Source organism: Anomaloglossus baeobatrachus, chromosome 3 (genome assembly GCF_048569485.1).
Source record: "Anomaloglossus baeobatrachus isolate aAnoBae1 chromosome 3, aAnoBae1.hap1, whole genome shotgun sequence".
NCBI classification, from domain to species: domain Eukaryota; kingdom Metazoa; phylum Chordata; class Amphibia; order Anura; family Aromobatidae; genus Anomaloglossus; species Anomaloglossus baeobatrachus.
In genome coordinates, this window is record NC_134355.1 from 84,472,223 (window position 1) to 84,492,231 (window position 20,009).

The 20,009-nt window shown below is 44.1% G+C and overlaps 1 protein-coding gene across 3 annotated transcripts in view; it reads right to left on the bottom strand.

Annotated features, from left to right (window-relative positions):
* NDUFAF5 (NADH:ubiquinone oxidoreductase complex assembly factor 5) overlaps positions 1 to 20,009 on the bottom strand; it is a 79,493-nt gene that overhangs the window by 22,074 nt on the left and 37,410 nt on the right. For all 3 annotated transcript variants that reach the window (XM_075339282.1, XM_075339284.1, XM_075339283.1), the window contains exon 5: positions 6,800 to 6,903. In XM_075339282.1, coding sequence (XP_075195397.1) covers positions 6,800 to 6,903 — 104 coding nt within the window. The remainder of the gene's footprint in view (positions 1 to 6,799; positions 6,904 to 20,009) is intronic.

Here is a 20,009-nt window from a genome sequence, read left to right on the forward strand (position 1 = left end):
TTTTAATCAGTCCATTTCATTCATTAGCTAGAGACAGACTAAGAACTATACAGTTCGAAACGCGTCCTCTCCGTTTCTTTGCTCTGGACCCTATTTGGACTTTTTAATATGTTTCAATAAACGTCATTAATTTTTAATACATTTCCTGGATTCGGTGCTGGATTTTTTTTGAAAAAGTCTCCATACAAGATTGCCAGCTGGTTTATCCTTGCACGTGTCTGGGAAGCATTGGTCTCCTTCATACCACAGGTGAGCGGATACATACACTTTCCTTGGACTTTGCTAATCTGGCTCAGTATCCTTGCTCCCTTGCAGTTTTATATTTTGGAATTTTTTCTGCTAAAACCCTAAATGAATTGTTATTGGGTTGTCTTGTTTATTATATAAAAATTCCTATTCACATCTTGTGATATATTTATGGAGACCGTTGAAGTTAATAATACTTTGGATGACTTTTCAAATTTGGACAATGAGAGAAGGAAAGAGAGAGCGGCTAGAATCTTTTCTCTTAACAAAGTTGATATTTCATCAGAGGAACATACGGATTTGAATAAACTTATGTGGGACTTGGAAAAGAATATCTCTGTCCGCATCAGAACTTGGTGGGACAGCCACACCTTAAAAGCTTATGTCGAACATGGGATGATTCCCAGAGGCTTACGCCTGCATAAAAGACCTACTACTGAATTTAATCAGGAATTTATCTCACAATGGAATAATATTCTCTCAGAATGTTCAAAAAAATTAATACTGCTTATTATTGAACAAGAGCAGTCAAAATTATCATGTTTGGACACTAAAACAAAGGAAATTGAGGAATCACTGAAAAAATACTCATCCAGTGATACTTATAAAATTATGAGAGAACAATTGAATACTAAGATCTCTAAACTGGAGGACTCAATTACATCTTTTAAAGAAGGAAAATTTAAAAGGGACTCCAGGGACTATGAGACGGATAAGGTATACACGTGGCACCAGTTCAGATGGAATAGGGGGAATGAACCAAGATCCATTCTTAAAAATAAAAAAAGGGGACCTTACACCCCTCATAATAGAGTCAGTTTTTCTTCTACTGAACTGGATACTACGGATGCAGAATCTACTGACTACAATACGGACACATCCGAGCCTAATCATCTTGTTCCCTCTACTTCAGTACAGGATCCAAAAAACTGCCCTGCTCCAAAACAGCAAAGAAAAAAACAAGGCGGGCCGGTACTAAGCACTCCAGGAGAAAAAGACTTTCAGCACGGACACTTTACGAGAGGGAGGAAACATTAGATCTGGAAAACTCTTTTTCTGTGATTAATATGTCAGCCAATATTCTCAATGGTGATGAGGTTCGGGTTCTTCAAAAGTGTCTTAATTTCGTACCGACAACTGATTTCAATCTTTTTGAAACGATTTTGGATGTCAATCGTTTTATACGTAATCTAACTGTTAAAAAACACTTTTTTCAAGAGCCCGAACAGAATCACCATATTCCTCAGGTTGTACAGGAATCTGGTTTTTTGATGTCTTCCTTTCAGGAGCAAATAGCATTGCAGACCCTACGTGAATTATCTGAGGATTCATGCATTTTGTCAGATAATTCGATTATACCTAGAAGAATTCCTAATCCATTGTTTTATCCGGTGCAATCACGATGTAACCAGATGACTGATTTCCAAACCTTGGTTGAGAAAGAGTTAACAGCTTTGCATAAACAGCCTAAGGATCTCTCGTCCAACCTTTCAGGTAAAGAAAAACTTGCCATCCAATCGTTAAGAAATAATCCTAATATTATTATTAGGAATGCTGATAAGGGGGGCGCGGTGGTAGTTTTGGACACAGGACTGTATGAAAGAGAACTATGCAAAATGCTTGATGATAGCAGTGTTTATAGTAAAGTCACTAAAGACCCACTAAATGAAATCAGAAATTCCCTAACACAATTGATTGAAGAAGGTTTCCAACTTGGTTTATTTAATGATAAACAAAGGGATTATTTTGTTCCATCTTGCCCTTTGACTCCTATATTACACGCGCTCCCCAAGTCGCATAAAGATGTATTCCCCCCAAAATTTCGACCGATTGTCTCTGGGATCGGCTCTGTCACCGAACATTTGTCTGAATGGGTGGACGATCATTTGCATGATTTGGCTCAGTCATCTCCAAGTCATGTAACTGATAGCAAACATGTATTGAACATTATATCTAATATCAGCTGGCAGGAGGGTTTTAGCTGGATCTCTTGCGATGTCCAGACGCTTTATACATGTATCCCACATTATTTAGCTATATTAGCTCTTAAATGCCACCTTGACAGATACACAAATTATTCTATGGAATTGCAGAGTTTTATCCTTGAGGCTACTAATTTTCTTTTGAAGAACAACTATTTCACCTTTTTGGGTGATTTTTATATTCAGCGCCAAGGCTGTTCAATGGGTGCAAAATTTTCACCCTCCCTAGCTTGTATTTATATGCATTGGTGGGAGGAACAGTATATTTTCACCTTTTCCAACCCTTTTTTGACAGATACCGCCATATATTTGAGATATCTGGATGATATCTTAATTATATGGCAGGGTACCCATAATGGAGTTACTGAATTTTTGGATTACATCAGTAATAACGCCCATAATCTTTCATTCACTTATCAGTACCATCGGGAAGTGATACATTTTTTGGACATGTCATTTTGTGGCAATAAAATAGATGGAGTTATAGAGAGTAAATTATATCGGAAACCTTTTTCGGGTAACTCCCTTCTGCATGCAAAAAGCTGCCATCCTCGACATGTTATTCAAAATATTCCCATGGGGGAATACATTAGAGCCACTAGATGCTGTACAACTAATGTAGACCTAGCTGGGGAATTCATTACAATTGATAATAGATTCAAAGCCAGGGGTTACTCCCAGGCTCATTTGGATCGCTCTAAGTTCAAGGTTGGCCTCAAGGATAGAGCTCAGTATCTGGAGATGAAAAATACATCATTTAATTCCCAAGACAAATTTTCAGTGGTTTTCTCTACTAACTATAGCAGGGATTACCACCAAGTGGTTCGCATCATCAAGAAATTTTTACCTATTTTGTCATCTGATGATGTTTTGCAAAAAGTGCTGGATCAGGGAATAAAATTTGTACCTAAAAGAAACGTTACCCTGGGCAACCAATTGGCTCCCAGTGATCATAGAAAATTCCATAAGGCTATTAATAGCAATGATCACCGTTCTTGGCTCCCCACATGCGGTTCCTATAGGTGTGGGTGCAAATTATGCGGTTTATGCAAATTTATGGTGGGTACAAAAATGGTCTCTTCCTATGTTAATGGTAAATCTTTTTTGATTAAGGACATGATCAATTGTGGTACTGACCATGTAATTTATTGCATATCTTGCACTAAATGTTGTATTCAATATATTGGCAGTACTACACGCCCCTTGAGAAAGAGAATCTCGGAACACGTGTACGATGCAAGCCATGTAACAACAAGAAATCTGTCAGGTGCCTCCCAACATTTTATGCTAAAACATGCGGGGAATACAGATACTATGCAAGTAGTCGCCTTGGAAAAGGTTAGATTACCTAAAAGAGGAGGTAACTTGAAAGATTTATTGTTACGGAGGGAGACCAAATTGATCTTTCTAATGGGCACTAGATCACCTTTCGGCATGAACCTTAAAAATGATTTGTTTTTGACATATTGATTGTATAAAAATGATCCTATGAACCTTAAGAGTGATTTGCTTTTGACATATTGATTGTATAAAATGATCCTATGGCCTTAATCGGCCTTATTATTTATTTATTTCATATTGCTCTTATATCAACTTTGCTATTCTACCCCCTTTTTTTTTTTTTTTTTTTTTTTTTGCAGTATACAGGGACACATGAGGCATTATACACGGTTACACGATATATGAGACGGTATACACGGTATATGAGGCGGTATGCAGGGATATATGAGGCAGTGTGCCCGGTATACAGGATATTTTATTATTTTTTTTTTTTTTTATGCAGTATACAGGGATACATGAGGTAGTATATAGGGATATATGAGGCAGTATACACGGTATACAAGATATATGAGACGGTATACACGGTATATGAGGCGGTATGCAGGGATATATGAGGCAGTGTGCCCGGTATACAGGATATTTTATTATTTTTTTTTTTTTTTTATGCAGTATACAGGGATACATGAGGTAGTATATAGGGATATATGAGGCAGTATACACGGTATACAAGATATATGAGACGGTATACACGGTATATGAGGCGGTATGCAGGGATATATGAGGCAGTGTGCCCGGTATACAGGATATTTTATTATTTTTTTTTTTTTTTTATGCAGTATACAGGGATACATGAGGTAGTATATAGGGATATATGAGGCAGTATACACGGTATACAAGATATATGAGACGGTATACACGGTATATGAGGCGGTATGCAGGGATATATGAGGCAGTGTGCCCGGTATACAGGATTTTTTTTTTTTTTTTCTTTCCTCTTCTTTCCTCTCTCCTTAACTTTCTGTCTGCTCCTTCCTCCCCTTCTCTCCGCCCACCATTGTTCATGTCTGGTTCTTAGCTTATTTTAATCAGTCCATTTCATTCATTAGCTAGAGACAGACTAAGAACTATACAGTTCGAAACGCGTCCTCTCCGTTTCTTTGCTCTGGACCCTATTTGGACTTTTTAATATGTTTCAATAAACGTCATTAATTTTTAATACATTTCCTGGATTCGGTGCTGGATTTTTTTGAAAAAGTCTTTATAACCATTACACATTTTTAGAAATATTTCTTAGTCACCTCATTAAAGCTAACTCAATAACGATATACCGGACAGTGTTTGGGCAGAGTGAGCGCCATATCTTAGTGCTATGGATCAACAACAAGCCTGGGATTCTTCTTTCAGATGAGTTTTCTTGCGGAAGTAAATTTAGGAAAGTCCTTCATTGGGGAATTTTTGCTTCCTGATCCGTTTTTAAAAAGTTTTTCAACAGTTATTTTTTCTGAAGTGTTTGCCACCTTTTAAAAGTACCTAACTTGGAGCATATACCATCAGAAGATACGTTAAAGAGGGACTATGCATGGTAGAAAAAAGCTCAAAAGACAAGATATGAACAGCAAGTAGTTTTGCAATACAAATGAATAGGAAGAATCTTTGAAGTGTTTTTTATTATCAATTTTTCAAGGTTTTTTGGTGGAAGATTTGCTTTAAAGGACCACCAAAAACCCCGTGTGCGCACACATCCTTACCGTATTAAGCTGCGTGCCAACGATCAGTGTTCACAGTGTTTGAACGTAGCGTGTTTTCGCGGAGTCCACAACGCTGCATTATACAGTACAAGCACAGTGGATGGATTTCTAGAAATCTCCTGCCCACTGTGCTTGTTTTTCCCACAGCGAAAACAGACCTGCAGTACGGCATCCTGAGCCGCAGCATGTCAATTCTGGCAGCCCCGCAGAAGAGGATGTGCTGTGTCCAGGACGTAGCATGTCCAGATTGTGGGCACGTACCCTTAGAGTAAGCACAAGGTATTAATATTCCATCAGCATCAATGGAAGTAAAGAATGTGTAAAAAAATGAGAAACAGCATTATCAGTTTCAAGCAGCTCAGCCAAAATGGGTGCATAAGGGGCAGACTGGGACTATTCATGACAAGTTACGGCACTACAGTTGTGCAACTTAATCCAAAAATGTATTTGGCTGGAGTATATTTCTGAACAAATAATTCCCCTTTAAAAATATGAATTTGTTGAATTTTGCTAATATCACCCCACAAAAATACTGTGAAGGTGAAAAAAAAAGGATAACATGATTAAAAACAATAGATTTCTATGGACTTAAACCCTAATGATATAAATGCCAAGCACCCACAGTGATCCTGTATGTCTCTTATACTCATATTCTAAGAGCTGGTACTGCCTAACTGCGGAGCTGGGCATGCTAAATTGGAACAAGATGTGGAACCCACCTTTTAACGTTGGCTTTCCCCAAGTATTCCTATAAAGACAATAGTTTCAAAAATACATAGATGGTTTAAAGTACTGAGAGGGGCTGATACCCAACTCCTATCAGTACTATAAACAGTCTATGTATTCTAAAAACTAGGGCCTTTATATTAGATAACTTCCCTCATAGATCAAAACTATATGCAGTACTACATTTCTGGCATAGGTGCACGCCAGCTAATAAGTTAAATATGTTCTCCAAGAAGGTGGTAGAATGGCATCCCTTACATAATTCAAACTGTAGCCCATTATAGTCACGTGTCAGGATGGGCTGCAGACTTAAGATAGACAGCTCCCGAGACCATTGTCTCAACTGATGAGTTGTAGCATACATACCTCAGTTGTTGACTAGGAACACAGCTGTGTGAAGAAATTAGGTATCATCCCAAATTGTGCTTGGCGAAGTGATTCCCAGATCCATCCTCCTCCATTAGTCTGACAGCTTTATTTCAACTGGAAAACAAAAAACATTGGAGGAGGATGAAGTTGGAAATAACCCCATTGTTCTCGGCAATGAAAATAAATAAATACTTAATTTCATATGAAAGCACTGCTGAGGTATGTGTAATATAGCTTGTCAGTTGAGACATATGTCTCGGGAGCTGTAGATCTTCAGTCTGACGTTTGTACTGACAAGAGACTACGACAGGCTTCAGTTTGAAATATAACAGGGAAACCATTTTATCTTATTCTCAGAGAACCCCTGTAGGTTCTTTGAATTATGAACACGGTACTATGGTGAGGCGAAATATTAACATCAACAAATCATCTATTAGGAGATCATACCTTAAGCTGCTGACAACAAGGTCAAATGTATTATCCCTAAAAGGTAGAAATTCTTCATCAGCTATTATATTGAATCTTGGGACTTCAGACGCCACACAGCGTTTCTACAAATTGAAAACATAAAAGAATATAAAAAATTAAAATAAAATAAAAAAGTAAATCAACAGGCTGGACTGTAACAGCAACGTGACTTGTCTACAATTGTGGAGCTGTCTAAATGGTGCAACTTTATGTAACACTAATTTAGTACTACAATATAATCTAATGATATCATAGAACATATAATAATAATAATAATAATAATAATAATAATAATAATAATAATAATCTTTATTTCTATAGCGTCAACATATTCCGCAGCGCTTTACAATTCAGGAGGCTCATATACATATACATATCATATACATAAACATATACAAACAAGTAACAATTATAGAAGATACAATATTTAAAAGGAAAAATGGCAACCCTGCTCGTGAGAGCTTACAATCTACAATGAGATGGGGGGAGGGGCAAGGTACAAGTGCTTATTTACAATGACAATCCAGCCATATCATGGGGGATAGATAATGGCTTCTTGGACCAGTTGGCTAGAGCCGTGAGATGCATTTGGGTGCCATGGAGCTTGACGTGGGGTTATGCTCTGAGAAGTTGTAGAGTGATTAGGTGAAATTAGTTTGGCTAGGGAGTGTGATAGGCCGCTCTAAAAAGATGCGTTTTTAGGGAGCGTCTGAAGCGGAGTAAGTGGTGATTTGTCCTAACTTCTTGGGGTAGAGCGTTCCAGAGGTTTGGTGCAGTTCGGAAGAAGTCTTGGATTCGGGAGTGGGAGGTTCGAATTAGTGTGGATGTTAGTCGAAAGTCGCTTGCAGAGCGTAGAGAACGGGTAGGATGATAGACAGAGAGGAGGGTAGAGATGTAGGGGGGTGCCGCACTGTGGAGAGCTTTGTGGGTGAGAACAAGCAGTTTGAATTGGATCCTGTGATATATGGGCAGCCAGTGCAATGACTGGCACAGAGTAGAGGCATCCGAGTAGCGGTTAGCCAGATAGGTGACCCTTGCTGCTGCATTAAGGATGGACTGTAGAGGAGAGAGTCTAGTTAGGGGGGGGAGACCAATTAATAGAGAGTTACAGTAGTCAAGGCGAGAGTGGATCAGGGCCACGGTGAGGGTTTTTGTCGTTTCCATTGTGAGAAAGGGGCGGATTCTAGAGATGTTCTTGAGGTGCAAGCGGCAGGTGCGGGCAAGAGATTGTATGTGGGAGGTAAAGGAGAGATCGCTGTCAAGTATAATACCCAGACAGCGGGCCTGCGGCCTAGGACTTATCGTTGTGCCACACACAGAGAGGGAGATGTCAGGTTTAGGAAGGTTAGGAGATGGAGGGAAAAGCAGAAGTTCAGTTTTGGAAAGGTTAAGTTTCAGATAGAGAGCAGACATGACATTGCAAACTGCAGTCAGGCAGTCACTTGTGTTCTGTAGTACAGCGGGGGTGAGCTCAGGGGATGAGGTGTATAGCTGTGTGTCATCAGCATAAAGATGGTACTGGAAGCTAAATTTGCTGATGGTCATTCCAATTGGGGCAGTGTAGAGGGAGAAAAGAAGAGGGCCAAGGACTGAACCTTGAGGGACCCCAACAGTAAGAGGGAGAGGAGAAGATGTGGAGCCAGCAAATGATACGCTGAATGAGCGGCCAGAAAGATAGGAAGAGAACCAGGAAAGAACAGTATCCTTTAGGCCGATAGAATGGAGCATAGAGAGAAGGAGATGGTGGTCAACAGTGTCGAAGGCTGCAGAAAGGTCAAGAAGAATAAGCAGAAAGTGGTCACCGTTACGTTTTGCTGTCAATAGGTCATTGGCCACTTTGACAAGGGCAGTTTCTGTTGAGTGTAAAGGGCGGAAGCCAGACTGTAAAGGATCTAGAAGAGAGTGAGTGGAAAGGTAGCGTGTGAGGCGAGAGTAGACCAGGCGCTCCTAAGAGTTTAGAGATGAAGGAGAGATTAGAGACTGGTCTGTAGTTGCTTGTGCAGGACGGATCAAGGGAAGGTTTTTTTAATAATGGAGTAATCATAGAGTGTTTGAGGGAGGAGGGGAAGATACCCGAAGAGAGAGAGAGATTGAAGATTTTAGTTAGGTGAGTGGTGACAACCGGAGAGAGGGACTGGAGAAGAGGTGAGGGGAAGGGATCAGAAGGGCAAGTGGTAGGACGAGAAGAAGAGAGGAGCCTGGAGACTTCCTCCTCTGTGACTGTGTCAAATGTGGAAAGTGAGCTGGATGGGATATGGGGAGGGATGGGATTCACAAAGCTTGGTGGCTGGGAGCTGATCTCTTGGCGGATGTTTTCTATTTTCTCTGTGAAGTACGAGGCCAGGTCATCAGCATGAAGGTCTGTGATAGGGGTCTGTGCTTTGGGACTGAGGAGGGAGTGAAAGGTGTCAAAGAGCTTTTTTGGATTGTTGGATAGTGAGGAAATAAGGGTGGTGAAGTAGGTCTGTTTGGCGAGGTGAAGGGAAGAGCTATAGGTCCTTAACATGAACTTGTAGTGGATGACGTTTTCTGGTGTGCGGGATTTCCTCCATAGGCGCTCGGCACTCCTAGAGCATCGCTGGAGAAATCGAGTTTGTGATGTGAGCCAAGGTTGTTTTACTCGGTGTTTGGAGGTTCTGAGGGTGAGGGGTGCTAGTTGGTCCAGGGTGCTTCTGAGTGTGTCATTGTAGTGCTTTACAGCCAGATCAGGGCAGGAAAGTGAGGAGATAGGGGATAGTGATAAGTGCAGAGAGTCTGTAAGTGTCTGAGAATCGATGGCCTGTAGGTTTCTGAATGTGTGATTGGTGGGAGAGTGCTGGGGTGGGCGAGGGTTTGTGAGCTTGAAGGAGAGGATGTTGTGGTCAGAGAGGGGAAGAGGAGTTGTCAAAGTGAGAGATTGAGCAGAGGCGGAAAAAGACCAGGTCAAGGGTATATAGAGGTCTACAAAGATTCACAGGTCCCTGACCCAGGGGCGAGGTCTGTAGTCTGTGACCATTGAACTAGAGCCTTGTAAACCAACTACCTGCTGCATCCCCAGGCCGTCTGCTGTTTAGTAGGTTTGATGCAACGTCATCGTTACGACGTGACACAGGCATAATTATATAGCATAACATTATTCACAATGGAAGGTCAACTTGACAAGAATATCAGGAACACCTCTTGATTAGCCAAAACATCTGAACACGCAGCATACTGTTACCATACTTTCCATAGACTTTAAGGGGTTGTTCCCCTTTGGGAACAGTTTTATTTTTTTACTTAAATAAAAGTAATTGGGGCTAAACATCAATTTTTCAATTTGAACGTTATGTAAAATTTGCCTTCTATGTCTGTGCCACGCGGATTAGTGCTGGCTACAGGCTGTTAACTGAATTAATCAGTCATCTATGATTTCTGACGGGGAGTTTGTAAATCTTCTCTGTCTTTTTCTGACCTCTTCTCACCTGATTTATGACACATTTTTTTTTTACTGAAACCAAAAATTATGTATCCCCAACTATATACATGGATCTAAATCTGTGAAAGATCGTGAAACGTACGTTGGGGGCCTAGTCTCTGGGGGACCGCTTTACTGCTTTCCTTGGGCTGTGTTGTGACCATGGGTATGTCACGATAACTACTATACATCTATGCCGCTCATGGTTCCTTTTTTCCCTGACTCTACTAGGTCGGAGCTTTTTGGCAATAGTATCATGCATGATGGGTTCAATAGACTGACTGATTTTAAAATCTCCTTTTGCTGCTTGGGTTATGTGCAATATCAGGGGTATATCACTGGTATTTATCCAACATAATATATTGAACATCTTGCAATCTGGAGTACTACTTTTTTTGGAGTTATGATAATTGTATTATTTTTTTTTTCAATTGTTCATATTTTATAATTTTTGGAGTACTGTCATGATGTTTCTCTTTCTCTGACTGCGTTCAGATCTGCTGGCGTTACTGTGTTGTATTTTACCCTTATGTTTTGTGGCTATATGCAATTGTTGTTACACACAGGTCCATGGAATTTTGCCGATACTTTTCTTTGGGTCACTACTCTGCATTAAACTTTCAATATTTTTTGCACCATACTCTTGTTTTGTTCTCCTTTTTTTATGTATTTAAGTAAAAAGGTCCCCTTTAGGCAAGGGAATATGTCCATTTAAGCAGTAAAGTTTTTCTTGAAATGCAAGTCCCCTGCCCCCGGTCTTATACTCACCCTCCAGCATCTTCATCTGTTTCCAGCGTGGGTCGGTCTCCAGCAATTTGTAACCTGTCGGCTGTTCCAGTGTTTCATGAAGCACGCTGGAGGTCTCAACTCAATACATCTCTATGAGAGCCTCGTTCTAGCTCTCATTTTTGAGCGCTTCTGATGTAACTTCTCAATTTCAGGTGTTTTTCATTTTCGTTTTTCCCTACCATAACTTTTTTATTTTTCCGTCTATATTGCCATATGAAGGCTTATTTTTGTGGGACAAGTTGTACTTTTGAAAGAAATAATTAGTTTTACCATATAGTGTACTGGAAAACAGGAAAAAAAAAATACAAAGTGTGGTGATATTGCAAAAAAAAAAAAAAAAGTGCAATTGCACATTCGTTTTTGGGGTCTTTATTTACCACATTCACTATATGGTAAACTGACGTGTTGGTATGATGCCTCATGTGGGTACGAGTTTGTAGATATCAAACGTATACTTTTACTTTTATCTAACACAACACGCTCACAGAGCACAGCAAAAAGTGGCAACAATTTCAAAGCAGACGGGGTTCCAAGATTTGTTGTTCAAGTAATCTTAAAGATGCACCAAGAAATGGGCAACGTTGAGCAGTGTAGATGCAGTGATCGGTCAAGGAAACAGTGCAGCAGATGAAAGACATAATATGATCACTTCCCTTCTAAATCAGAAAATATCCCTCAGCCACATCAGCTCAGAACTTATTGCAACCAATGGATCCCAGTTATGACATTGGAGTCAGGCTGACACCGCGGCCGCAGTCAGCTTCATTAATTTAAATGTCAGTAATTTAGAAATAAACCATCAGCCGTGTGATAAAAAGAAAATTTTGGAAAATACCCTGATCAGGAAGAGATAATTGAAAGTAATATAATTTATAATTAACTCCTTCATGCAGTGATACTCTATTAATATGTAGAATATAATGTTTTGACAATATTGATAGTGACATTTTAATTGCTGTGTATGAAAACAAAGCTGCTCCCCCAGATTATCGCCACAGCTTCATATATGAAGCAGAGTTATAGCACGTCTATATCAAATGCACTGTGGAGAAATAAGAGCGTCCTGTCCCTTTAAATTCTGTGTGTTCCATGCCACTAGTCAGCAGCCAATAAGATTGCTGGATTTGAATTTGCAAAGATAAACACAAACAAACTGTCACTCCTCCTCAGTCTGTTGCAGACAGTGACGAGTGGAGTTGTATATCGGTGAGTAGCCGCCATCACATCCCCTGATGACCTGACACTGATTTATCTCATCTCCTCGATGCTTCATTCCTGTTATCCTGAATCCACTGATGATTTTATAATTTCACCTAAACTCAAAATCGGCAAAAACATCGGGCAGAGCAGAGAATTCTGCCACAACAGCTGCTGTCACCGGCCCCTAGGGGGCGCTATCGGTGTAATCTGTATTTACTGGTGCACTGTGCTCCCCCTAGTGGCTGCAGGAAAGCAGAATTTTAGGCTTAGGTTACACAGGACACTGCTGCCAGTATTATTTATTGGGGCATTATTTACCACTATTGTCAGTGGGATTAGTGTCCTGGCACTGTTATGGGGGTTCGGCTCTATGTGCTGGTAATGAAGACACTTTCGCTGAAATTTTTTTGGAGTTACCTGTATTTATTTGCATGAAAAACATAGAAATACATGCATGTCATATATCGTTGTTTACAGGCCTCAGTACAATCCAATGTACAAATGTTTTGCATGTGATATTACAGATACTGGAGACTACAAACACCCAGTAAAGACTTTGCTCCATGTGATCCTGTTGCCTCTATGAATTGCTGTAAATGGGGTCCGATACCTGGGGGGAGGCTCACTATGAATATGTGTGGGAAGCTGCAGTGTTTGTGTATTTATGAAATCTGTGACTAAATCTTTTTTGGATTCACAGATTTTACTATGGATTCTACAATACAGGATATTTACAAGATGGCAGCAAGCCGCAGCTCTCTGGAGGTCTGCAGCTTTATTATACACGGACCCTCGTCCTATTGTCCATCCTTGATGAGTGATGAGTGGACACTCACTGGATTCTGTTTTCTCTAGGACGTCTACCGCCGCCAGGAATGAGTCTTCGGATCTGGATACTTCTCATGTGAGATTATTATTTTAAATAATAAGAAATTCCAGTTAATTTGAGAATAAAGTGTCATTCCTATAATCCATCATTTAATAATCCAGAACATGTATTAGTCCAGCACAGAATTACAGCACATTGTAGATTGAGCAGAAAGTCAGTTAGAGAACGGTTTTCAATAGTAATATTTGTGATTTTCTGTGCACAGAATCATTCAGAATCCAGCAGGTCACAGTGATTTGGGTTAAAGGAATTTTCCTGTAATTTTAAGGATTTCTGGATATTGTATGATTGATGCCATTATCTGCTTGTGTTTTCTCTCCAGCTTGTCCCAGCACAAAGGAAGAGGCAGAAGACCAACTGCTCATCTACTGTATGATATTCCTCCCATCACCGATTTTCAAGATGGAGGTAACTGATCACACGGCATATTAGGTCCTCATGTTTTGTCCATAGATGTAAAGGAACATCTAAGCAGACAATTAACTGACTCTTCTTTTCTTAGCGCCTGATGCCGACCAACCGCGAAGCCCAGGAAAAATATCTTCCGTTTCCTCTTTATGAAAAAAGACCTGAGCCACCATCAGTGACGCCAGAAGAGCAGAAAGAAGAGGAGATAACAGAACCAATAGAATATCAGGAGGCAAAAGATCTGAAAGAAGATGAGAAAGACAAAAAGAAGAAAGAAAAGAAAGATTCAGAAGCTACACAAGGAACGGAGCAAAAATATCTGACATCTTCATATGAAAAAAGACCTGAGCCACCATCAATGACACCACGGCAGTGGAATCAAGTGGTTATATCTGACCCAATGAAATATCGGAAGGTGAAAGACCTGGACGAAGATGAAGAAGACACTAAGAAGAAAAAGAAGAAAGATTCAAGTCCTAAGCAAGGAACAGTGCAAAAATATCTGACATATCCTTTATATAAAAAAAAAAAAAGACCTGAGCCACCATCAATGACACCACGGCAGTGGAATCAAGTGGTTATATCTGACCCAATGAAATATCGGAAGGTGAAAGACCTGGACGAAGATGAAGAAGACACTAAGAAGAAAAAGAAGAAAGATTCAGGAGCTAAAAGAAGAATGGTGCAAAATACAACAAGTGTTCAGAACCAGCTGGCAAAGAGAAAACGTGTTTACAACCAGCCGGCATAGAAGCAACCATCCTTCTCAAACGGATGAGACACTGATGGACTTTGTGGCTCCAAAATACAAGCTGTAGGAACATCAACAGCATCAAATTTAGTAAGTATAATAATAATAATAATAATAATAAAAAACAGAAAGAAGGGAATTTTGTTTACTTACAGTAAATTCCTTTTCTTCTAGCTCCTATTGGGAGACCCAGACAATTGACAATTGGGTGTATAGCTTCTGCCTCCGGAGGCCACACAAAGTATTACACTTTAAAAAGTGTAACCCCTCCCCTCTGCCTATACACCCTCCCGTGCATCACGGGCTCCTCAGTTTTGGTGGAAAAGTAGGAAGGAGGAAAGTTATAAATTGGTCTAAGGTAAATTCAATCCGAAGGATGTTCGGAGAACTGAAACCATGAACCAAAAGAACAATTCAACATGAACAACATGTGTACACAAAAGAACAACAGCCCGAAGGGAACAGGGGCGGGTGCTGGGTCTCCCAATAGGAGCTAGAAGAAAAGGAATTTACGGTAAACAAAATTCCCTTCTTTGTCGCTCCATTGGGAGACCCAGACAATTGGGACGTCCAAAAGCAGTCCCTGGGTGGGTAAAAGAATACCTCGATAAAAAGAGCCGAAAAACGGCCCCCTCTTACAGGTGGGCGACCGCCGCCTGAAGGACTCGCCTACCTAGGCTGGCATCTCCCGAAGCATAGGCATGCACCTGATAGTGTTTTGTGAAAGTGTGCAGACTCGACCAGGTAGCCGCCTGACACACCTGCTGAGCCGTAGCCTGGTGCCGCAATGCCCAGGATGCACCCACGGCTCTGGTAGAATGGGCCTTCAGCCCTGAAGGAATCGGAAGCCCAGAAGAACGGTAGGCTTCAAGAATCGGTTCCTTGATCCACCGAGCCAAGGTTGACTTGGAAGCCTGCGACCCCTTACGCTGGCCAGCGACAAGGACAAAGAGCGCATCCGAACGGCGCATGGGCGCCGTGCGAGAAATGTATATCCGGAGTGCTCTCACGAGATCTAACAAGTGCAAATCCTTTTCACATTGGTGAACTGGATGAGGGCAAAAGGAAGGTAAGGAGATATCCTGATTGAGATGAAAAGAGGATATCGCCTTAGGGAGAAATTCCGGGACCGGACGCAGAACCACCTTATCCTGGTGAAACACCAGGAAGGGGGCTTTGCATGACAGCGCTGCTAGCTCAGACACTCTCCGAAGTGATGTGACTGCCACTAGGAAGGTCACCTTCTGCGAAAGGCGTGATAGAGAGACATCCCGCATCAGCTCGAAAGGTGGTTTCTGAAGAGCCGTTAGCACCCTGTTAAGATCCCAGGGTTCCAGCGGACGCTTGTAAGGTGGGACTATGTGGCAAACTCCTTGCAGGAACGTGCGGACCTGCGGAAGCCTGGCTAGACGCTTTTGAAAAAACACGGAAAGCGCCGATACTTGTCCCTTGAGAGAGCCGAGAGACAAACCCTTGTCCAATCCGGATTGAAGGAAAGAAAGGAAAGTGGGTAAGGCAAACGGCCAGGGGGTAAAACCCCGATCAGAGCACCAGGATAAGAAGATCCTCCAAGCCCTGTGATAGATCTTGGCGGACGTTGGTTTCCTGGCTTGTCTCATAGTGGCAATGACATCTTGAGATAACCCTGAGGACGCTAGGAGCCAGGACTCCATGGCCACACAGTCAGGTTGAGGGCCGCAGAATTCAGATGGAAAAATGGCCCTTGAGACAGCAAGTCTGGTCGGTCTGGAAGTGCCCACGGTTGACCCACCGTGAGGTGCCACAGATCCGGGTACCACGACCTCCTCGGCCAGTCTGGAGCGACGAGGATGGCGCGGCGGCAGTCGGACCTGATCTTGCGCAACACTCTGGGCAGCAGTGCTAGAGGAGGAAATACATACGGCAGTCGAAACTGCGACCAATCCTGAACTAATGCATCCGCTGCCAGAGCTCTGTGATCTTGAGACCGTGCCATGAATGCCGGGACTTTGTTGTTGTGCCGAGACGCCATGAGGTCGACGTCCGGCGTTCCCCAGCGGCAACAGATCTCTTGAAACACGTCCGGGTGAAGAGACCATTCCCCCGCGTCCATGCCCTGGCGACTGAGAAAGTCTGCTTCCCAGTTTTCTACGCCCGGGATGTGAACTGCGGAGATGGTGGATGCTGTGGCTTCCGCCCACAGCAGAATCCGCCGAACTTCTTGGAAGGCCTGACGACTGCGTGTGCCGCCCTGGTGGTTAATGTACGCGACCGCCGTGGCGTTGTCCGACAGTATGCGGATCTGTTTGCCCTCCAGCCACCGATGGAACGCCTTTAGGGCTAGATACACTGCCCTTATCTCCAGAACATTGATCTGAAGGGAGGACTCTGTCGGAGTCCAGGTTCCCTGAGCCCTGTGGTGGAGGAAGACCGCTCCCCACCCTGACAGACTCGCGTCCGTCGTGACCACAGCCCAGGATGGGGGCAGGAAAGATTTCCCCTTCGACAAGGAAGTGGGAAGAAGCCACCACTGAAGAGAGGTTTTGGCTGCCAGTGAAAGAGAGACGTTCCTGTCTAGGGACGTCGACCTCCTGTCCCATTTGCGGAGAATGTCCCATTGAAGTGGACGCAGATGAAACTGCGCAAAGGGAACTGCCTCCATTGCTGCTACCATCTTCCCTAGGAAGTGCATGAGGCGCCTCAAGGGGTGTGACTGGGTCCGAAGGAGAGAGTGCACCCCTGTCTGCAGCGAACGCTGTTTGTCCAGCGGAAGCTTCACCATCGCTGAGAGAGTATGAAACTCCATCCCGAGGTAAGTCAGTGATTGGATCGGTGTCAATTTTGACTTTGGGAAATTGATGATCCACCAGAACCTCTGGAGAGTCTCCAGAGCAATGGTCAGGGTGTGTTGACATGCCCCCCGGGAGGGTGCCTTGACTAGGAGATCGTCTAAGTAAGGGATCACCGAGTGGCCCTGAGAGTGTAGGACCGCCACCACGGATGCCATGACCTTGGTGAAGACCCGTGGGGCTGTCGCCAGGCCGAAAGGCAGTGCCACGAACTGAAGGTGTTCGTCCCCGATGGCGAAACGCAGGAAGCGTTGATGCTCTGGTGCAATCGGCACATGGAGATAAGCATCCCTGATGTCGATTGAGGCTAGGAAGTCTCCTTGGGACATCGAGGCGATGACAGAACGGAGAGATTCCATCCGGAACAGTCTGGTTCTCACGTGTCTGTTGAGCAGTTTGAGGTCCAGAACGGGGCGGAATGATCCGTCCTTTTTTGGCACCACGAACAAGTTGGAGTAAAAACCGCGACCACGTTCTTGAATGGGAACGGGAATCACAACTCCTTCTGTCTTCAAAGTGTTCACCGCCTGAAAAAGTGCATCGGCTCGCTCGGGGGGCGGAGATGTTCTGAAGAAACGAGTCGGAGGACGAGAGCTGAGCTCTATCCTGTAACCGTGCGACAGAATGTCTCTCACCCATCGGTCTTGGACATGTGGCCACCAGGCGTCGCAAAAGCGGGAGAGCCTGCCACCGACCGAGGATGCGGTTTGGGGAGGCCGAAAGTCATGAGGAGGCCGCCTTGGAGGCGGTTCCTCTGGCGGTCTTTGGAGGACGTGACTTAGACCGCCATGCAGAAGAGTTCCTCTGGCCCTTCTGTGACCTGTTGGACGTGGAGGATTGGGACCTGGCTAAGGGCCGAAAGGACCGAAACCTCGATTGAATTTTTCGTTGCTGAGGTTTGTTCGGTTTGGACTGGGGTAAGGACGAGTCCTTTCCCTTGGATTGTTTAATAATTTCATCCAATTGCTCGCCAAACAAACGGTCGCCAGAAAATGGCAAACCGGTTAAGAACTTCTTGGAAGCGGAGTTTGCCTTCCATTCGCGTAGCCACATGGCCCTGCGGACTGCCACCGAATTGGCGGACGCTACCGCTGTACGGCTTGTTGAGTCCAGGACGGCGTTCATGGCGTAGGACGAAAAGGCCGATACCTGAGAAGTCAAAGACACAACTTGCGGAGCAGAGGTACGTGTGACTGCATTAATCTCAGACAGACAAGCTGAGATAGCTTGGAGTGCCCACACGGCTGCAAAGGCCGGAGCAAAAGATGCGCCTATGGCTTCATAGATGGATTTCATCAGGAGCTCTATTTGCCTGTCAGTGGCATCCTTGAGCGATGAACCATCTGCCACTGATACTACGGATCTAGCCGCCAGTCTAGAGACTGGAGGATCCACCTTGGGACACTGAGCCCAACCCTTAACTACGTCAGAGGGGAAGGGGTAACGTGTGTCATTAAGGCGCTTAGTAAAGCGCTTGTCCGGAAATGCTCTGTGCTTCTGGACAGCATCTCTGAAGTTAGAGTGATCGAAGAACGCACTCCGTGTACGTTTGGGAAACCTAAACTGGTGTTTCTCCTGCTGTGAAGCCGACTCCTCTATAGGTGGAGTTGGGGGAGAAAGATCTAGCACCTGGTTGATGGACGCTATAAGGTCATTTACTATGGCGTCCCCTTCAGGTGTATCAAGATTGAGAGCAACGTCAGGATCAGAGCCCTGAGCTGCGACCTCCGCCTCATCCTCCAGAGAGTCCTCATGCTGAGACCCCGAACAGCGTGATGAAGCTGGGGAAGGTTCCCAGCGAGCCCGCTTAGCCGGTCTGGGACTGCGGTCCGTGTCGGAGTCCTCCCCGTGGGACCTAGATGTCACCCCAGGAGCACTCTGCTGCACCGACCGAGAGGGGCCTGGGGGCGATGAACTCACAGTGCCCGGGGCCTGTGTGACCGATCTGGACTGCAAGGCTTCTAATATCTTAGCAGACCATCTGTCCATAGACTGCGCCATGGATTGTGAAAGCGACTCAGAGAGTTTCTCAGCGAAAACTGCAAACTCTGTCCCTGCCACCTGGACAGTGGGAGCCGGCGGTTCTACCTGAGCCGGGGGTCCCACCAGTGCCCGAGGCTCTGGCTGAGTGAGTGCCACAGGGGCCGAGCATTGCACACAGTGAGGGTAGGTGGAACCTGCAGGTAACATAGCCGCACAAGAGGTACGGGTTGCAAAATAAGCCTGTGCCTTGGCACCCTTGCTCTTTGCGGACAACATGCTGTAGTCTCCTCTGAGAGTGATCACTGAGGGTATATAGCCAAAAGTAAAACAATGCGGCCGAATAGAGAAAATGTATACAAATATATATATATACACACACTTCGGCACCCAAGGGGGGCCAGCACCGGGTAACCGGTGTGGCTTACCGACCGCCCAAAGCGGTTGTGTGTCCACCAGATTCCTTGCCTGGGCCTCCCAGAGCTGTAGAGCTCGTTCTGAAATCCTCCACCAGCAGAAGTGATAGCAAATATGGCTGCCAGAGTTCTCAGGGGAGGAGGGAGCCGTGGGCGTGACTAATAAAGTGCGGGAATCTGGTGCCCCACAGTGCTCAGTGAGGGGGGAGGAGAACACCCAAGTATGCTCCAGCCCTCACTGCCGACGTCCAGTCGACCGTCCCGCCCTTACCCCTGACTGGCAGGCCCGGGGGCGGGAGTTATGGTACTAGGCCGCAAAAGCCGGGGACTAAATTTAATAACGCGGCCGACAAACAGGCGCGGTCGGCGCGGTAGTCCCGGTCGTCACAAACAAACAGCAGCCGCTGCAGCGTCTGTAACACAGGCGCTCCATGCGCCGTCCCCAAGGGGACACAGAGTACCTTATGGGTGCAGGGCCTGTCCCTGATGATA